At 41.4% G+C, this 18,781-nt stretch overlaps 1 protein-coding gene across 4 annotated transcripts; it reads right to left on the bottom strand.

The window, feature by feature from the left end:
• Positions 1-7,372: 7,372 nt before the first annotated feature.
• On the bottom strand, positions 7,373-18,221 carry LOC110508852 (uncharacterized). 4 transcript variants are annotated; one of them, XM_090224974.1, is made up of 4 exons: positions 18,112-18,221; positions 8,819-10,820; positions 8,562-8,647; positions 7,373-8,268 (listed from the first exon to the last, which is right to left on the bottom strand). In XM_090224974.1, the coding sequence occupies exons 2-4, from the start codon at positions 10,695-10,697 to the stop codon at positions 8,257-8,259; spliced, it is 1,977 nt and encodes a 658-aa protein (XP_090081100.1). In that variant the 5' UTR covers positions 10,698-10,820; positions 18,112-18,221; the 3' UTR covers positions 7,373-8,256. The 4 variants fall into 4 exon arrangements, with proteins under 4 accessions (XP_090081100.1, XP_021445382.1, XP_021445379.1 ...); XM_021589707.3 differs by having other exon boundaries at positions 7,373-8,241; XM_021589704.3 differs by lacking the exon at positions 18,112-18,221 and adding an exon at positions 16,089-16,615 and having other exon boundaries at positions 7,373-8,241.
• Positions 18,222-18,781: the final 560 nt, after the last annotated feature.

Genomic DNA, 18,781 nt, shown 5'->3' with positions numbered 1-18,781 from the left:
GCAATGGCTCAATTAGTGCTTGCACTTCTTTTAAACAACGCCTTTTTTTTTTTTACTTTGGGAAAGGGCAAAGTCTACAAAACATAGTCCACTCTGTTTGTAAGAGATTCTAGTTTTGGAAACAGAACATTTTTAATTGATGAGAAAATTTGCAGAATGTGGGCCAAAATCCATCTTCTCACACTGCCGGCCACTGGGCTTGTTCTTATCACCATATTTGGTGGTAAGTGGAAATTCCAACTGATTACTTCAGATATTTACATCCGGTGAAACATCTGGCTCATTGTTTTATCGGAGCTTCTGCTACTGACTACATTTGTTTATTTAACCTTAATTTAACATTTAGTGTCAGAGGGGGGGGGGGGGGGGGGGGTCTGATAGAAGGCCTCAATCATTTATATAGCTATACATTTTTCCCCTCAATGGCCACTTTATGACCTGTTTATGACGGTAATGATAAGCTGTCAAAGAATGGAGAATAGAGATTAAAGTTTTTTTGGATGAAGGTTGGCGAAAGGATTTATTTAGTAATTCTGCCTTTTGAAATGGCTTCCAATCATGCTGTCATAGAACAGCATGCATCTTATTAATTGTATGCCCTATTTCTAAAGATGGAGTCTACCCGTTGAATGTCACCTCACCTTCACTGACATATTAGTCACAGTATATGTCGCTGATGGTACGAGAAGCCGACTTTCTGTAAGTGACTTACTACTAACTCGTCCACCTCTGTGACTATTGCCTTGTCTGGGTGGTGCACAAGCATGACCTAACCCCTCATATCCTCATGGTAGAAGGTCATCAATGTTCCAGCAGAGAATCTCCCCGGCTCCCAATCACCCTTCCTCGTGAAATTTCACAGTGAGTGGAATGAACACTGAAAATAGCAGGAAAACAAATGCATAAGAATGAACCCTTCACAGAACTTTCGGTGATACCATGTTAATATGGTTGGGGCGGCAGGTAGCCTAGTGGTTAGAGCGTTGGGCTAGTAACCAAAAGGTTGCTAGATTGAATCCCTGAGCTGACAAGGTAAAAATCTGTCGTTCTTCTCCTGTACAAGGCAGTTAACCCACTGTTCCATTTATTTAATTTTATTTATTCATTATTTTACCAGGTAAGTTGACTGAGAACACGTTGTCATTTACAGCAACGACCTGGGGAATAGTTACAGGGGAGAGGAGGGGGATGAATGAGTCAATTGTAAACTGGGGATGATTAGGTGACCGTGATGGTATGAGGGACAGCTTGGGAATTTAGCCAGGACACCAGGGTTATCACCCCCACTCTTAGGCCATCATTGAGAATAAGAATTTGTTCTTAACTGACTTGCCTAGTTAAAGGTTCATTAAAAATATATACACTGCTCAAAAAAATAAAGGGAACACTTAATCAACACAATGTAACTCCAAGTCAATCACACTTCTGTGAAATCAAACTGTCCACTTAGGAAGCAACACTGATTGCAATACATTTCACATGCTGTTGTGCAAATGGAATAGACAACAGGTGGAAATTATAGGCAATTAGCAAGACAACACCCAATAAAGGAGTGGTTCTGCAGGTGGGGACCACAGACCACTTCTCATTTCCTATGCTTCCTGGCTGATGTTTTGGTCACTTTTGAATGCTGGTGGTGCTTTCACTCTAGTGGTAGCATGAGACGGAGTCTACAACCCACACAAGTGGCTCAGGTAGTGCAGCTCTTCCAGGATGGCACACCAATGCGAGCTGTGGCAATAAGGTTTGCTGTGTCTGTCAGCGTAGTGTCCAGAGCATGGAGGCGCTACCAGGAGACAGGCCAGTACATCAGGAGACGTGGAGGAGGCCGTAGGAGGGCAACAACCCAGCAGCAGGACCGCTCCTCCGCCTTTGTGCAAGGAGGAGCAGGAGGAGCACTGCCAGAGCCCTGCAAAATGACCTCCAGCAGGCCACAAATGTGCATGTGTCTGCTCAAACGGTCAGAAACAGACTCCATGAGGGTGGTATGAGGGCCCGATGTCCACAGGTGGGGGTTGTGCTTACAGCCCAACACCGTGCAAGGACGTTTTTCATTTGCCAGAGAACACCAAGATTGGCAAATTCGCCAATGGCGCCCTGTGCTCTTCACAGATGAAAGCAGGTTCACACTGAGCACATGTGACAGACGTGACAGTCTGAAGACGCCGTGGAAAACGTTCTGCTGCCTGCAACATCCTCCAGCATGACCGGTTTGGCGGCGGGTCAGTCATGGTGTGGTGTGGCATCTCTTTGGGGGGCCGCACAGCCCTCCATGTGCTCGCCAGAGGTAGCCTGACTGCCATTAGGTACCGAGATGAGATTCTCAGACCCCTTGTGAGACCATATGCTGGTGCGGTTGGCCCTGGGTTCCTCCTAATGCAAGACAATGCTAGACCTCATGTGGCTGGAGTGTGTCAGCAGTTCCTGCAAGAGGAAGGCATTGATGCTATGGACTGGCCCGCCCGTTCCCCAGACCTGAATCCAATTGAGCACATCTGGGACATCATGTCTCTCTCCATCCACCAACGCCACGTTGCACCACAGACTGTCCAGGAGTTGGCGGATGCTTTAGCCCAGGTCTGGGAGGATATCCCTCAGGAGACCATCCGCCACCTCATCAGGAGCATGCCCAGGCGTTGTAGGGAGGTCATACAGGCACGTGGAGGTTGGATCAGCCTGTAGTGTGGTTTTCCACTTTAATTTTGAGTGTGACTCCAAATCCAGACCTCCATGGGTTGATAAATTTGATTTCCATTGATCATTGATCATGTGATTTTGTTGTCAGCACATTCAACTATGTAAAGAAAAAAGTATTTAATAAGAATATTTCATTCATTCATTCAGATCTAGGATGTGTTATTTTAGTGTTCCCTTTATTTTTTTGAGCAGTGTGTGTATATATATATATATATCATGTCAGACTTTCGTCTACAATTTGATATATACGGCATGAATTGACTTGATTTATGAATGATTAAGGGTAATCTAAAATTGTTTACATTATCGCTTTTGTAATATCAAGCACTCTCATGTTGATTGCTTGAATGTTGGCTGGAAGCACGGACACTTTCATAGCCAGCTACTTCAAACCTGATTGCCCAGAGCAAACACTGTTCAGTCAGAAAATGAGTTTCCAGGTATGTAACAACAAACAGATGAACTAAAATGTAACATCTGTTGTAAAAGGTTACAGATGTAAAGGCTGTAGATGTAACGGCTCAGGAAATACACTGTACATGGACAATAAGCTGTCCCTTCACATTGATATGTCCCTGCTTGAAGGTGATAAGCATCAAAGATACAGTGTAAGTGTCCTGGGTATGTTCAAATGCATTGAGGATTGATGGTGTTAACAGTGCTGCTTATCTGTTTGACCTTCACTCTTCCTTTCATCTACAAAGGAGGATAGAGTAAGGTGAGCTACAGCAAACATACAGGCCCCCCTCTTACTCTGCCTCCCTCTTGCTGTTATGCCCTGCTTTAACTTTAGTTTGCCAGCAGAGGGCATCATATCTTGTTGTAGGATGCCGGCCTCAGTGGAAAAGTGGTTTGATGTACAGTGTGTTGTTTATCCAGTAGCATGTATTCGTGGATGCCAAGGGAAGCCAGGCTTCCCCAATAAATTGACCAAGAAAAATAAGATTTTTTTTATTTTTAGTCTCTCTGTGTTCCCTAATTATCCTTCAATTCAAATGTATCTCATCGGAGAAAGCATCCGAGGGAGCGAAACAGCGCCCCTCTGTCTCAGTACGTGTAGGCCATTATCTGAGGCTGTCTGGTCAAAAAGAGAATAACGTTACTGCAGCCTATAGTATTAAATGCAAGGGAAGCCAGTTTGGATTTAGATTCACAGCAATCACATTACACCAAAATCAACAAATAATTTACAGAAAAAAAATGTAATTGTTGTATCTCGTTGTGTTGTTGTCCTCTGGTGGCTAGCTAGCTAGTTAAAATCCTCCCTTTCCTAAATTAGCCAAGGAATTGAGATAGGGATTTGGACTTCTGGTTTTACTTAATTATCCTTACTGGCCAGTGATTATAACAGCGATTCGGATCTAATCATAAATTCAGACGTTGTGCCTCTGGCCTGAGAGGAAGGAAGTTCAATATGTAGCTAGATGTAGTAGACTAATGTTAACTAGCTGGCTTGGCACATCGTTTCCCATGAACTGAAGTTAGGCTAGCTAGCAAGCAAGCAAGCATTTTAGCCAGGTAGCCTAGGCCAACAAAATCTAAAATCGTGCACTGTATGGCAGAGTCATGAAAGAGAGGACAGCTTTGGTGTTTCACTACAAGTAGGGTGAGTCAACATGTTTTTTCTACCTACACACACCCACCCACACACAAAGAAATCAGTGACATGGACAGCCACATCATATCTAGCTTACGTTTATTGGACTAAGTGGTTTTTGGTATCTTAGTTGTCACTGTATTAGACTAAGCATAGATTATTTGATGATGTTGAAATGTTAAAGTTGAAATGGTGCTGGAATAGTGGAGGCAGCTCCTGTTTTCTTTGTGACTTGTGATAACACTCTGTGGTTCTAAATCAATAGTTGTTTACTAGTCCAAAAATGTCGGAAACATTAACCTGCTTGACCTGCTGTAGGTCATTTAATACCACATGCTTTGTGGACTTCACCAGACAGCTGTTGCTCTCCGGTTTTGTGATGAAACAAAGGTGTGTTTGAATTTGTACTGTCCCAGCCCTGGCTATACTTCAGCCCATAATGGCCTCTCAGACCTTCTCCAGGTAACGCCCAACTGTCATCTACATCTCATACATGATCATACTCTGAAGATGCTGATGCTGTAAAATAAGGTTTCTCTAAGCTGCTGGTATGGATGTTTGGTTATTACCTGTGTATGTGTGGATGGATGCTGTGTTTAATGGGGTGCTGTTGTTTTCTGTAAATCCTCTCCATGGCTGTTATATAAGGTGTGCTTCTATTATTAACCTGTAGTCTTACCACTGATTAGCTGTTCTCTCGATACAGGAGGTGGGTATTTCACTGGATGCAATGGGGAGATTATGGCTGGTTAGTCCATCTTTGGAACTTATGTTATCTTAGTACATATTTGTTTCTATTTGATAGTCAAGCTAAATAACTTAAAGTGCATACATTATCCTCATTTTGTCGTATTTCATGTCACTGTTACTGCGCAGTTAGCTGATTATGACCACTTCCCATCATTGAATAATTGTTGTTTAGAGCCAGGAGTTTTTCCTGACTTTAACAGGAAAATCTCTTCACCCTATCTATAACTTGGGCCCATAGTTTTCATTGGTTTTCACTAGTTTCTATCGTCCCAAGGTCCTGTTCCACTGTCACCGAGTCAGGTTCTACAGCCACAAAGTCAGATTCCACAGCTACAAAGTTAGATTCCACAGCCACAAAGTCAAAATTAGCTACAAAATTAGCTTTTTGGTTTAAAGTTAGTGTTAGGCATAAGGTTAGGTTGAAAATCTAATTTTAAGAAGATAAATTGTAGAAATGGGCTACTAACGACCCTTTTATTGTGATACTCTTTTCCTGTTGTGATGCAGTCGGCCATGTTTTTGGGGATTGGTCAGCAGTCTGGTGGCTGGGGGTGCTGACTGGGTTTCTCCTTGAGAAGGTTCCTTGGGCTCCATAAAAAAGCCTACATTAAAACACGTAACTTGTTTCATGATTTATAGGTCTGTTACTTGAATATATAAATTATTTTCAGACAATGCACTTTTCCCATTAATTTTAACATGTATAGCAGGTTAAAGGTGATTGATCACACTTTCTGTAGAAAGAGCTGTCATTGTTTCATATTCAAAGGTGAAAAGCTTTTCAGCACCAATTTCCTGTTTTGTGATGTTGTGACCTTGTTTCCACAGTGAGTGACCCTAATGACCAGCAGGGGATTCTTGCTTACTACTCAGAGGGCTGCACTTGGGTAACACCATAAGCACAGACTTAAGAGTTATCTCTGTGAAGCTTTTAAGTGATTTGAAGTATACGGGCCAGTAAGAATTCAGGTTTAAAGCCAATGACGGATAATTAGGATGGAACTCTTCTCCTGAACTTGATATTTTGATGAAATTGTCTTGGTTTGACTAGATATCGCAAGAAGCTCATGTTCATGAGTAAATATTTGGGATTTACTAGTAACTGATTGTGCAACGTATAATATTGGCCCCAGAACCTAATCAGCTGCTGGTTTTTAGCTAATTATTAACAGTTCCATATTATGGCTGTCTTGACAGATTGGTGCAAAGACACCATTTTTATTTGTCGGATATTATTTAATTGTGCACTTTTGACAATTTAATATAATGTCATCCTTTTTTCACAGGATGCATGGTTCAAAATGGTTACCTTAGTTATTGGGAATAGCGGATTTCCTGGTCAGCTTTATTTACACCATCGGTGTATTGTCACAACTGTCAGGGTGGCCTTTTCATGATACAGGACAAGTCACTGGCTGTTAGAATGATGAAGGATTGTGATTCTTATTCAGATTCAGGCCACAGGCAGATCAAGGCACTGAACCAGATGTACGATCTCTAGATCGAGGGAAAGGAAATGGTAGGGAATAATTTAAACAAAACATTTTTTACTGGATAGATTATCAATTTCACACACATACCAAAAGCATTTTTGTACTATTGATTTTGTGGTAATGTTGTTATCCTAACTTCTCAGGAAAATGCAGAGTACTGTAAATCTATTATCATGATTACAATCTTCACATTTTGTTGAAAGATAACTATAATTAGTCTATATCTGAACAGAGCAGCTCTGTACTGCATGTCAGATATCTTTCCAAAACAGAATGTATCCTGTAGTATACTACTGTATGAATTAATCATGCATGAATTTGTAGTTAACTATCCCATCCTGTGACTACTGTACCTGTGATTTTATTTGATTGGTGTTATAGCTAGTGTGGACTTCCCAGTCAATAACCCAATCAACACACTGTAACGATCGTCGTAGGTGGAAGAAGAGGAGGACCAATGCGCAGCGTGGTAAGTGTCCATGTTTTTAATAAAATAACTGAACAAAAATACGACAAACGAACGGTCCTGTATGGTGAATGGAAAAACACTGAACAGAAAATAATCACCCACAAAACACAGGTGGGAAAAGGCTACCTAAGTATGATTCTCAATCAGAGACAACTAACGACACCTGCCTCTGATTGAGAACCATACCAGGCCAAACACATAAACGCAACATAGAAAAACGAACATAGACTACCCACCCCAATTCACGCTCTGACCAAACTAACACAAAGACATAACAAAGGAACTAAGGTTAGAACGTGACACACACACAACCATACACACTTACAGGCACACCCATTTCTAGGTAACAAGAGGACAAGTCAATTATTTTCCTTAATGTCAATACAACTTTATTTTGATGCAGAATTATCAATTGAGAATAACAAAAACAAACAAAAGCGAAATCTCCATGGAACAACTTAACACTTAAAATAACAGAGAATGCAATTTAAACTTTAAAGTATTCACCTTGGTGTTTTGCATTAGTTTAGTACATAATACTAGACCACCTGCAAACAAAAAAGATCACATTGTGAAGCATAAAAAACAGTAGTATAGTTGAAAAAGGCATCTCAAAATGGCAATGTCGGGTCAAGCTTTGAATATCCTATACTATAAGTGGCTATCACATTAAACATTTTAAATGAAGTTAATTATATAGGTAATCATAATATGCATTCTTTATTTTAGAACAATGATAGATTCGTTTTTTACTGCTTTGGATTTCCACATTTATCATAATATTCTTATTGCCTCTTTAGTTTAAACTCTATTTAGAGGAAAATACAATATGAAAATACCATAAATATCTTTCTTTTGTATAACCAAGACGGTACTTAAAAATATGTAAAGATCTTAACTGAACAATATCGTAATGTACTCATCCGGTAGTCCATCTATGTTCATTACATTGTGTCATATCTCTTACAATACCAATTACATATTTTATTTCACAATAACTTTAAAAGTACAGTACCAGTAATGAATATATATATATATATATATTCAAGCTGTATCAATAATAGAACTGGAAACATCTAGCAAAGTTCAGGAAGTTGGCAGCTGTAGTAATATGGAATGGGATTATTCAGGTTTGATGTTCTTCACTCTTGTTCGTGGTTGACAAATAGTCTTGCCTCCCATCTCTGAGCCATCACATTCTTTTTCCTTGGTAATGTGGAGAGTGATTCTGGGAACTGGGGGAAAGAGTTTCACCTGTAAAACTGCATGCAGTTTCAAGGTGAAAATGGATGGTGTATAAAATGGTTTGTAATGAAAAAACAGTATCAGAAAATGTAATGAACACAATTAAACATGAGCACATGCAATGTTATTTAGTGAGGCATTCAGATGACATTTAGTGAGGCAATCAGATTTTTTTCTACACTGGTCATGTTTTGCAATTGGCATGACAACGAACACCACAAGGGAGTTGACTAAAGCACACACATTTGATCAGGTGACTAGGCTAACATCTGTTCGTTGATTAATTATGATTGGAGAAGATAGGACATACCCTATGGTCACATGACAGGGTGGAGCGGTCCAGCTTTCGAGTCCTTGATGGTGATGAAGGGGAAGACACACATTTCAGTGGCACTTCTGAAGAAGAAAGAGAAACCATTAATACTCATACATTCATATGCTTAGAGACCTATATCACGAATTTGGACAAGTGGTGACCACTAGTGATGCAATGAAAACACAACACAGCTACAAACCACAAACTCTTTCCCATATTAACCGTGCTCTTCATCAGTCATCAGCACATACCTGTTGTATCAAAGCTCAGGTTCTCCAGGTTCGGGGACACCACAACAGTGTCATACTTCTCCCTGGTGTGCATCTGGCTCCTCTGCCTCCTCCACTCCTCCTCCCTCTGCTTCACCATCTTAATCTCCTGGTCCACCAGGGACATGGAGCTCCGCGAGCGCAGTTTGAAGAAAGGGTTGTTGACAAATGTGCTCTCCTGGGTCTCCTGGCAGGAGGCCGAGCTCAGGCAGAACTCTGAGGCGCTCCGAATGATCAGGTTGGACGTCTCTAGAATGATGACGTTGGCTGACGTCTCCAAAGGCCACTCGCTGTAACGGCTGGGACCCGGGGAGAGCAGGGATCCTCGGGTGCGGTGCCTTGGGCTGGTGGGGTAGGAGTCTGGCTCCAGGATGATCACGTTTTGGGCGGTCATTTCATGGTAGGTCGCACACCTCGGTGTGGGTGAGGGGGAGGTGGCTATGGAGAAGGTTGGAGTTTTTGCGTCGGGAGACCTCAGTGGCCTGCATCCGGGATCACTAGAGTCAAACATCTTCCGTTTCTCCTCCACCTCCTGGCAAAAACCTTTCCCGTACTTGCCGGGGTAGAGAGTGGTTGGTCTGGGATGTGCAGATGATTCTCCAGCTTGACCCTGTTTTGCGATCCCTCTCTCCCGCCTGAAGTTTTCCTCGCGCTCTATGGTCTGTCGTATCTCCCTTTCGACAGGGTTGTCTGAGTCCTCGTAAGGGGACCTGTAGCTGAGGTCATCCAGACCTGAGTCTTCTGAACATGGGCTGAACTGGGTGTGATGAAAGTCACCCAGGGCGAGGCTGTCGAGTTCGGTGTCCCTCCTGGGTCGGTCGATGTTCCTGACGGGTGTGTACATGGCGCTGTGGCCTCCCTGGCACATCCCCTGCTGTCTGACAGTGGGCTGGTGGACCTGGACCTGTCCTTTGGTCTGCTCCTCCATTTGGCGCCACTGCTTCCGAGCCCCCTGGAAGTCCACATGCTCTGTACTAACGTTCTTGCTCGTCATTTCTTGTATCACACAGTAGTCTTGAGGAACCTTCTTGTCAGGGTCAGAGCTTACAGAAGAGCTTGCAGATGTAGAATGACGTACTTTGCAAGCTCCGCCTTGGCTGGCCTCTTCCTCATCCTCTGGAATCTCTGATAAGACCTTGAACTGGCCAGAGGACATATCTTGGTCTTGGATCTCGCATTCTGTGGGGCAAACGGGTTGTTCAAGCTCGTGAGGACTATCTGCAGTTTCATCCTTGGCCCCATTCTCTGCCTCCCCTGCAAATGTGTCCTTCTCAAGAGCATCTTGAGCATTTCCGTCACACCTTTCCTCCTTGTTGACTGCAGATGCAAAAGTGGACCTCCATTGGTCATCAGTCTCGCTGTCTGATGACACAATGGCCATTTCTACCTGCAGACAGTCACTCAGGTCGTCTCGGTCAAGGTCATGACAGGACCCCGTAGAAACGTCAGAGGAGACCTCCTCTCGGATAAGCTGCTCCAAGATGGACTCTTGTGTCACCATCACTTCTGATGGAGCAGAGTTGTCCACGTCATCTTCTGCAAGCAGGTCTTCCACCTTGCAAACGGGTTCACTCCCAAATATACTTGAGGAGTTGAGTAACTCTTTTAGACTGAAGTCATCTTGTCCTGTCCCAAAGTTGAGGACCCCCTCCTCTCTGTTTCCATCCACATGTTCATCATCCTCGTCTGGTTCATCCACTGACGTTTTTATGTTCTCTTTTGTTCCTCTGTATTCTGCGAAAGGTTCTTGGTCACATTCTTCCTCGCTCTCACTAAGCAGGGGTCTCTGGTCCTCCGTTTCCCCAGAATCCATTTTATAGTCTGTTAGCTCGTCCGTCTCTGAAAGCTGGCTGGTCTCCATGGCTACGGCCCCAGAGTGGGATTCTTGTTCTTGTTGTTTCTCTTGTGGAGTGTCGCTGGCACTGGCACTGCAGCTCTCTCTCACTTCATTCCCCTTTATCCTCTTCACTCCAGCTGTGGCTCTCTATGGAAGTCAAATAAAACACTTTAAGGGTAGAATAAGGCAGAGACACAAAAAAACCTGTATCTGAATAGATCAATGTCTTTCTTCGATGGCTCTTTTGATGAAGTGTGATGGCGAGTGGAATTCCTTATTTAGTGAATCTCAAATTAAGTAACACCTATACCAGCCTCAGTTCCATGTAAAAATATATAGTTTATCCTTATAGGTGGTATAATGTTATGCTTTTTAACACCCACCACAGTAACTGGTTATCATTTTGGTTCTCTGTGATATGACACACCAGGGTTTCACCATGCCATTTTAATTTAATCAAAACGCCGTCTTCACTCTGGTGCTCACCGAGGGTGGGAGGAAATCTTTTCAAAGCATAAAATACCATGAGACATGCTTCAAACAGAGCATGGCTTCGCTGTAAGTGGGTGAGAATTAGCATGATTTTGATCATTTCACAGCCAAGCATGTGATTCTGCCAGGGATAACATGTTGATGTCAAAACAAACATGACATACATAAAAAAACACAGAAAATGGCTAGGTGAAGGGAGATGGGCTTGTTCTCATACATACTGTATGTCTTTAGATGAACGTTTGGATAAGGTTTTCATACAAGAGATGCAAGCTGTCTACATACAGTACATGTCTGCATGAAAACATGGTGACCAGACCATTTTCTGAGGCCCTTAATAACAGTTTACATGTGATTAAAACTGACTTCTTGATTAGTGGATGTAAGCAAATCAGCCCACACAGTTGCCCTAATCAACATACCTAGCTATTGCTAAGACAACATTTATTGCATAGTGAATACACCCACACACCAACACTGATAATTCACACCATTGGAGTTGGCATAGGCTACTGTCCACCAGTTGGACAGCACTTATTTTTCAAGTGAAGCTGTGTAGCGTGCTTATTGCCTAAGTTGTTTGAAAGCTTGGAGACCTTATATCTGCAAATAATCAACAGTTTCTTTATCTGAAGAAAAACAAAAACATGCTGAAAGCATTGCACATGTTTCTGAGTGTGTGTGTGTTTGTTTGTTTACGCACATGTTGCAAACATGTGGCGCTGCATTCTGTGACAATGGCATTGGGCAGAGAACAGAATAAACCCATCTGAAAGAACAAATTGGATGCATTATGTAAGAATGAAATACCTCGGCCCCCGTCATTTCGGTTGTGTCCCAATAGCGTTTGAACATTGGGTCCTGGTACTGCAGTACAGGGAATCAGTACATTCGAGCCCTCAGGGCATCCAACCCAGCCTCCATCCACCACACTGTACTAAGACCTGAATTCAACATGTACTGATCATTCATCCATAATGCTGTATCAATCCTAATGCTGATGGTTGGAGTGATTTCTTTGAAGCTCTTAACTTGCACTAGCTTTGCTTCTCCAGTGCACCACCATACAAACCATTCCTCCAATATACTGGTGTTTCTGACTCTGGATGGAGATCAAGTCCACTTGGTGTGAATCTCTTAGCAAACATGCTGTACTGTATATGGTATAAATATAGCTTTGGAACGGTTGCCTAGAAACTTGCTGATGTGAAAATCCAAGCCCTCCTGGGAGCAGCTTGTAAGAGAGCTGCCTTTTTATATGTTTTATCCTCTGGGTCATATTTAATGTTCATAGAGCAGTATTAAATGTACAGTAAGCTCTCTGCAATACCAGTAATGGCTAGATCTGCCAGATGGACCAGATTTATCTTGAATGATACAACAGGGACATATGTTGAAAAGTAGTGTAGCCTAACCCACTGGCCACACCACGTCATTTCAACATGGAAATGTAGCTAATTTTTTGGTTGAGACGTTGATCAATGAAATGTCAACCTTTATTTACCCACTCAAAAAGACAGCCAGAAGTTTGTTGAATTCCCAATGTGGTATCACATGCGTTCAACCATCTAAAAGCACAACCAAATTCCCCATGGAAAAACAATGTCCGATTTTTGGTTTGTGTTACGACTTCAATTTCAACCATTTGAAAACACAACAAAGTTCAAATGGGATTACAATGTCAGATATGTTGTATTTATACTACAATTTAAGGTGTTATCACTGTGCTTCATCTAATAGCACTACCAAATGACCTGGATTGTAGTTGAGATTATATTACAAGATTTATTCATTTGTTCATTATATTTGTTAATATATAATATAATTAATTTGTTAATATTTGTTCATTAATATTGTGAAGATCTCCACAGACCTGTGATCTTTGCATGCTATCCTGAACATGCACACTTTCTATGATGACATAATAAGATTTTTAGAGTTACAGTAACCTCTAAATGTGGCCATGGATGAGTTGAATAAAAACTGTTACATAGCCTTAACTTTAGGCTATTTACTGTATTACAAAAGTTATATTGAATTGTGTTGGTTGACAAACAAATATCAATATTTGAAAGGAGATGTATCTAAAGCTTGGATAGTTTCATCTGAGCCACTGTCTTAATCCTATTCGTTAGCTTTTATTTTTGTTTTAGTTGGAGACGTGAATCCAACATGTAGACTATTGAATCCAACAAGTTAATAGGCTATTTACATATTGCAAAAGTGAGATTAAATTGTGTTTGGTTGTCAACGCAACCAAATATCTCCATCTCAACCAAAAATCGAAGTAATAAAACAGGACTATCAAATCAAACTTTAAATGCACTTTAAATACAGTTTGATTTGATTTATTCCTGTTCTTTTAACTTCGATTTTCTGGTTGAAATGGAGACGTGAATCCAACATATTAAATTTGACATTCACTAAAGCTTGAAACCCTAGGCCTAGGTATTGTTTATTTTTTTGAACCCTGGGCCTATATGTATTGTTTATTTTGTTGAACCCTGGGCCTATATGTATTGTTTATTTTGTTGAACCCTGAGCCTATATGTATTGATTATTTTGTTGAACCCTGGGCCTATATGTATTGTTTATTTTGTTGAACCCTGGGCCTATATGTATTGTTTATTTTGTTGAACCCTGGGCCTATATGTATTGTTTATTTTTGTTGAACCCTGGGCCTATATGTATTGTTTATTTTGTTGAACCCTGGGCCTATATGTATTGTTTATTTTGTTGAACCCTGGGCCTATATGTATTGTTTATTTTGTTGAACCCCAGGCCTATATGTATTGTTTATTTTGTTGAACCCTGGGCCTATATGTATTGTTTATTTTGTTGAACCCTGGGCCTATATGTATTGTTTATTTTGTTGAACCCTGGGCCTATATGTATTGTTTATTTTGTTGAACCCTGGGCCTATATGTATTGTTTATTTTGTTGAACCCTGGGCCTATATGTATTGTTTATTTTGTTGAACCCTAGGCCTATATGTATTGTTTATTTTGTTGAACCCTGAGCCTATATGTATTGTTTATTTTGTTGAACCCTAGGCCTATATGTATTGTTTATTTTTGTTGAACCCTGGGCCTATATGTATTGTTTATTTTGTTGAACCCTGGGCCTATATGTATTGTTTATTTTGTTGAACCCTGGGCCTATATGTATTGTTTATTTTGTTGAACCCTAGGCCTATATGTATTGTTTATTTTGTTGAACCCTGGGCCTATATGTATTGTTTATTTTGTTGAACCCTAGGCCTATATGTATTGTTTATTTTGTTGAACCCTGGGCCTATATGTATTGATTATTTTGTTGAACCCTGGGCCTATATGTATTGTTTATTTTGTTGAACCCTGGGCCTATATGTATTGTTTATTTTTGTTGAACCCTGGGCTGAATTGAAACAATAGCTTTTGATTTCTTCGCAAACGCTTATACAGCATAGTTAAATGTAATTTGCACTGTTAAACCTACCCTTTTGAATTACTTCGATAGCAATGGTAAATATATTTAGTTATTAAGAAATCTCTAAATAATCATTATCACAGTAACACATTGGTAGTAGTTAGTGACACATTTCAAAGCTGGGCTTGGTTAAACCCCGGGATGGGAGACCAAATGTAATAGCTGTAGATACATTTGCTCTCCCGTAGGAGGTACTGCTAAGCCTATTGTTTTTTTCTGATAGTGGACATAACGTTGAAGTTCTGACGTTGTTTCAAAGGTACAAACGAAACATATTTTATATAAGGTTGAAAATTGGTTACCATGATGACATAATTCTGTGGTTGAAATGTCACCCTCAAAACAACAGTTTTGATGACTTTTTGCAAATCCAATGTATTTTCCATTTAGATTCCACGTCACAATAGCTTGACAAATTACGTTGAAAAAACATTGATTCAACCAGGTTGTGCTCAGTGGGAAGCTTTACTTTACACACACAAATGTTTTACTGAATAGCATTATGAATGTTTACATGTACAGTTTGAAAATTCAATGAGAAGGAAATCTTTGAGTGCTTTGCAGAAGGTCAAATTACCACAAGCCTAGGGATGGATTCACCTGCCAGGCTATCAGCAACTCATTTCACCTGCATGGCCATGTATCTTTGTGTTGTCCATGTGTACTGTTATATCATGACCACGTGGCCTGCTGTAGGTGTTTCTACTCAATCATTGCAAAATGGAGTCTGTGGTCTGCACAGCCAAGATAGGTTTACTGCTTTGATCGTCTGCAGACACAACAAGGATGATATCAACAGCTGGTTACAGTAGGATGAAATCCCTCAGTTCGGTTTACGTGGGAGGTGGAAAATACAACTGAAAGATGACTTGATTGTTGAGTATGAGGAGAGTCCCTCACACCCCTTCCCTTGTTACATCAAAGGTTGAGTGATGTACTCTGACTAACCTGTTCACAATTTTCCCAGGATACCCAACCAATGGGAAAATGATCCACCATTTGCAGTGATACAGAATGAGAAAATTCAATTCTAGGAAATCTCAGAGAGTAAATATGTTTATGAGAATGAATTGCTTGGCTGATAATAATGTGAAAAATGCCTTAATTTCAAGGGACATTTTTTAAAATCTTCGTAAAGGCAAACCACCTGTCATATGGCTGAGGACCAAAGACATGTTGGACAACAGATAAAATAGTCACGCGCAAAATGCTTAGGATACCCCACTGCGCAAATTACAGACATTTCCACCATTCTGCGGGGTGATGTAGATAGCAAACAGACATGCACCGACCAGGCAAATGCCCAGCATAGTGACAGATAAACTCACGTGCCGTAGCTGTGCAAAATCCATGCGATTTATGTACCCATCCAAGCCTTGAGCTGCCAATCAAAACAAGCTGGCTGTGGCGAAAATATACAGTATACTTGGATAGGATAACATATCTGGTACCTACCAGCAGCCTCCAACAGAGCAACCAGAAGGATATCATCTCCAATTTACCGAAACGACCACATATTATTTGAACTACATTCACTGGTAGAGAACTCAACCAAGCGGCCACCCGTTGCGAGTAATTCATAGGTTTAATTTGAAGGAGGAAGAGATTCGCGTTTATGTGGGTGTGTGTGGTAGGTGTCGGTCGGAATTATCGATTCGAAAGGCAAATTTGTCTGAAGTTAACTAGAGCAGACGCAATAAGTATTGGCATAAACGCCACTGAAATGCATTGCATCGCCCGCGACCCCCCGCGCTTCTCTCACAGCATCCTGCCCAATCCCCATACAGATAGATACGTTGGGCGCGTATGCATCGGATACTGCAGCATCCAGCTATCGCCCCCAGGCTCCTTGTCTTTCAGAGACCAGCTATGGAACGTTTGATTTTGCCTGCACTTTTTAGAACCCTGTCGATTTCCATGACCAACGTCACTGCTGCTCTGAAATCATTAGCTCACTGATTATTCATTGTGGTCCATTAAAATCCTTTTCCATAAAGGGCTTCAGTGTTTTTACCAGCTGTCAGGATTTGTCCATACAATTATTTCAATTGACTGACCCCTAAGTTCATTGCTTGGGCTGTCTGGGTTATAGTATTAATATTCTGTGACTAAGTGGACAATTAGAACATCTAAATATTTCAGTCATTTCAAGGATAAACCAGAGCTGAGTGGTGCAAGTGAGTGAAGTCTCTGGTGAGGGTACTGTATTGAAGAATAACCCCAAGACACAGTTAACTTACTGCTGTTAAAAAGCCATTCCAATCTGGATCAATGATGGATTTTTAAGTGAGGTGGATGCGAGTGCCTTGGCAGGACTGGCTTTTTAATCTTTTAATGCTCCACTTTTGTTCTGTGTCCAACATTTGGGATCAGTTGTTCACTTTGGGCATGCTGTGATAAATGAGGCAGTATGCCTACCATTAAAGGTGTTCAGTTGATCTGCTGAACGTGTTTGTTTTTTATGACCGTGTTTTAGTTTCTGCTTCCATTTTCTATTTCTATTGATGTGTGTATTTTCTGTAATTTATGTAACTCAGTGCTCATCTGTAAAAGAGACCTTGTTCCCAATATGACTCCCTGATAAAATAAAGGTTAAATACAAAATAAAATAAGAGGAGAACCCCAACAAAAGCCACCATATCTACGCCATATGCTAAACAAAATGTATACAAAGCACAGTTAGTTTTAGTGGCCCAAATTGGCTAAAATGGCAACCCTGGATATATATCTGTCTCTTGTAATGTGACTGGCCTGTAAAACTCTGACATTTTGAGTTCCAGGGAGGCATTCCAGCTGTACAAAATACCCGAAACTGTGTCAGAGTAGCTTTCAAAAGCGCTTCCTCAACTCACTACAACTTTTCTCAGCTCTCCATCCAGCATTAAAACCTATAAAACACATTTAAAAAAACACTACTCTCAGTCTTAAACCAGTGGTCAGCTTGACAACCTCTCTAGTGTATGCAGGAATGCTCAGTGCTGCTGTGAGTGTTTTTACAGTTTAATACACCCTCACTCTATGTTCTCCTCAGCTCAGCTGGCTCACTGGAGCAGAGCTTTGTTTCTCTCCACTTCAACCACACACTTAAGCCACAGTAAGAACCGAATCAACCAAATACCAATAACACAACCTACCTTATGTTAAAGCAGAGCTCTCTCCTCCTCTTTTTGTCACACTCTAGCCTACATCTCTATCTTTCTCTCCCCCTCTCTCACTTTTTCTCTCTGTATCTCTCATTCCCTGTTTTTCTCAAACACTCTCCATCTTTATCACTATTTTTGCCTTCCAGAATACAATCCCAGCAGTACTAACTCAATACTATGAACTGGTAACCACCACCAAGACTATCAAGTGCAAAGCACATTTTTGTGACCTTCCTACTTTGGTCACCGTCTCTAAAGTGTCGCTAATGGTCATCAGCCTGATGCTGAATAACTAGGTGATGACCAAACGTCATGTTGTCCTACTGATCTCTTACCTCTCAGGGTCTTTCCACAGTGATTCGGGCTCGGACTGGTCCAGTGGTGGAGTGATGAAGTGGAGTGTGCCTGTCTGCATCTGTCTGACACACACACACACAGTCACCACAGCGGCAGGCAGCGACACAAATCGGGTGCGTGGAAATCAGCCAATCACGAAACAGAAGCTTTGATGACAGTTGTGTGTGCAACATGCGTTCACAGGCTCACACATTGAATATCACAAGCTAAGGGCAGCTACACGGTAAATGCACTGACTGTACAAAACATTCAGAATATTGAGCTACATCCCCTTTAGCCCTCAGAACTGCCTCAATTCGTTGGGGCATGGACTTTACAAGGCGTCAAAAGAATTCCACAGGGATGCTGGCCCATGGTGACTCCAATACTTCCCACAGTTGGGTCAAGTTGGCTGGATGTACTTTGGGTGGTGGACCATTCTTGATACACACAGGAAACTGTTGAGCGTGAAAAACCCAGCAGCGTTGCAGTTCTTGACACAAATCGGTGCGCTTGGCACCTACTACCACACCCCGTTCAAAGGCACTTCAATATTTTGTCTTGCCCATTCACCCTCTGAATGGCACACATACACAATCCATGTCTCAAGGTTTAAAATTGATTCTTTAACCTATCTCCTCCCCTTCATCTACACTGATTGAAATGGAT

The sequence above is a fragment of the Oncorhynchus mykiss genome, chromosome 28 (assembly GCF_057628025.1).
Source record: "Oncorhynchus mykiss isolate SJ-2025 chromosome 28, ASM5762802v1, whole genome shotgun sequence".
Classification (NCBI taxonomy): Eukaryota; Metazoa; Chordata; class Actinopteri; order Salmoniformes; family Salmonidae; genus Oncorhynchus; species Oncorhynchus mykiss.
The sequence above is the reverse complement of the archived record's forward strand: the minus strand, read 5'-3'. Positions and strand labels throughout refer to the sequence as shown.

Bases quoted from the DNA above. Each gene is read 5' to 3' on its own strand.
- LOC110508852 (XM_021589704.3), bottom strand. From the start codon at position 16,214: ATGAATTACTCGCAACGGGTGGCCGCTTGGTTGAGTTCTCTACCAGTG. The intron at 8,648-8,818 runs GTATGTGCTGAT...TTTCTTCTTCAG, and splicing joins CCTGAGCTTTGATACAACAG to AAGTGCCACTGAAATGTGTG. The intron at 8,242-8,561 runs GTATGTCCTATC...TCTTTCCCCCAG, and splicing joins CCCTGTCATGTGACCATAGG to TTCCCAGAATCACTCTCCAC.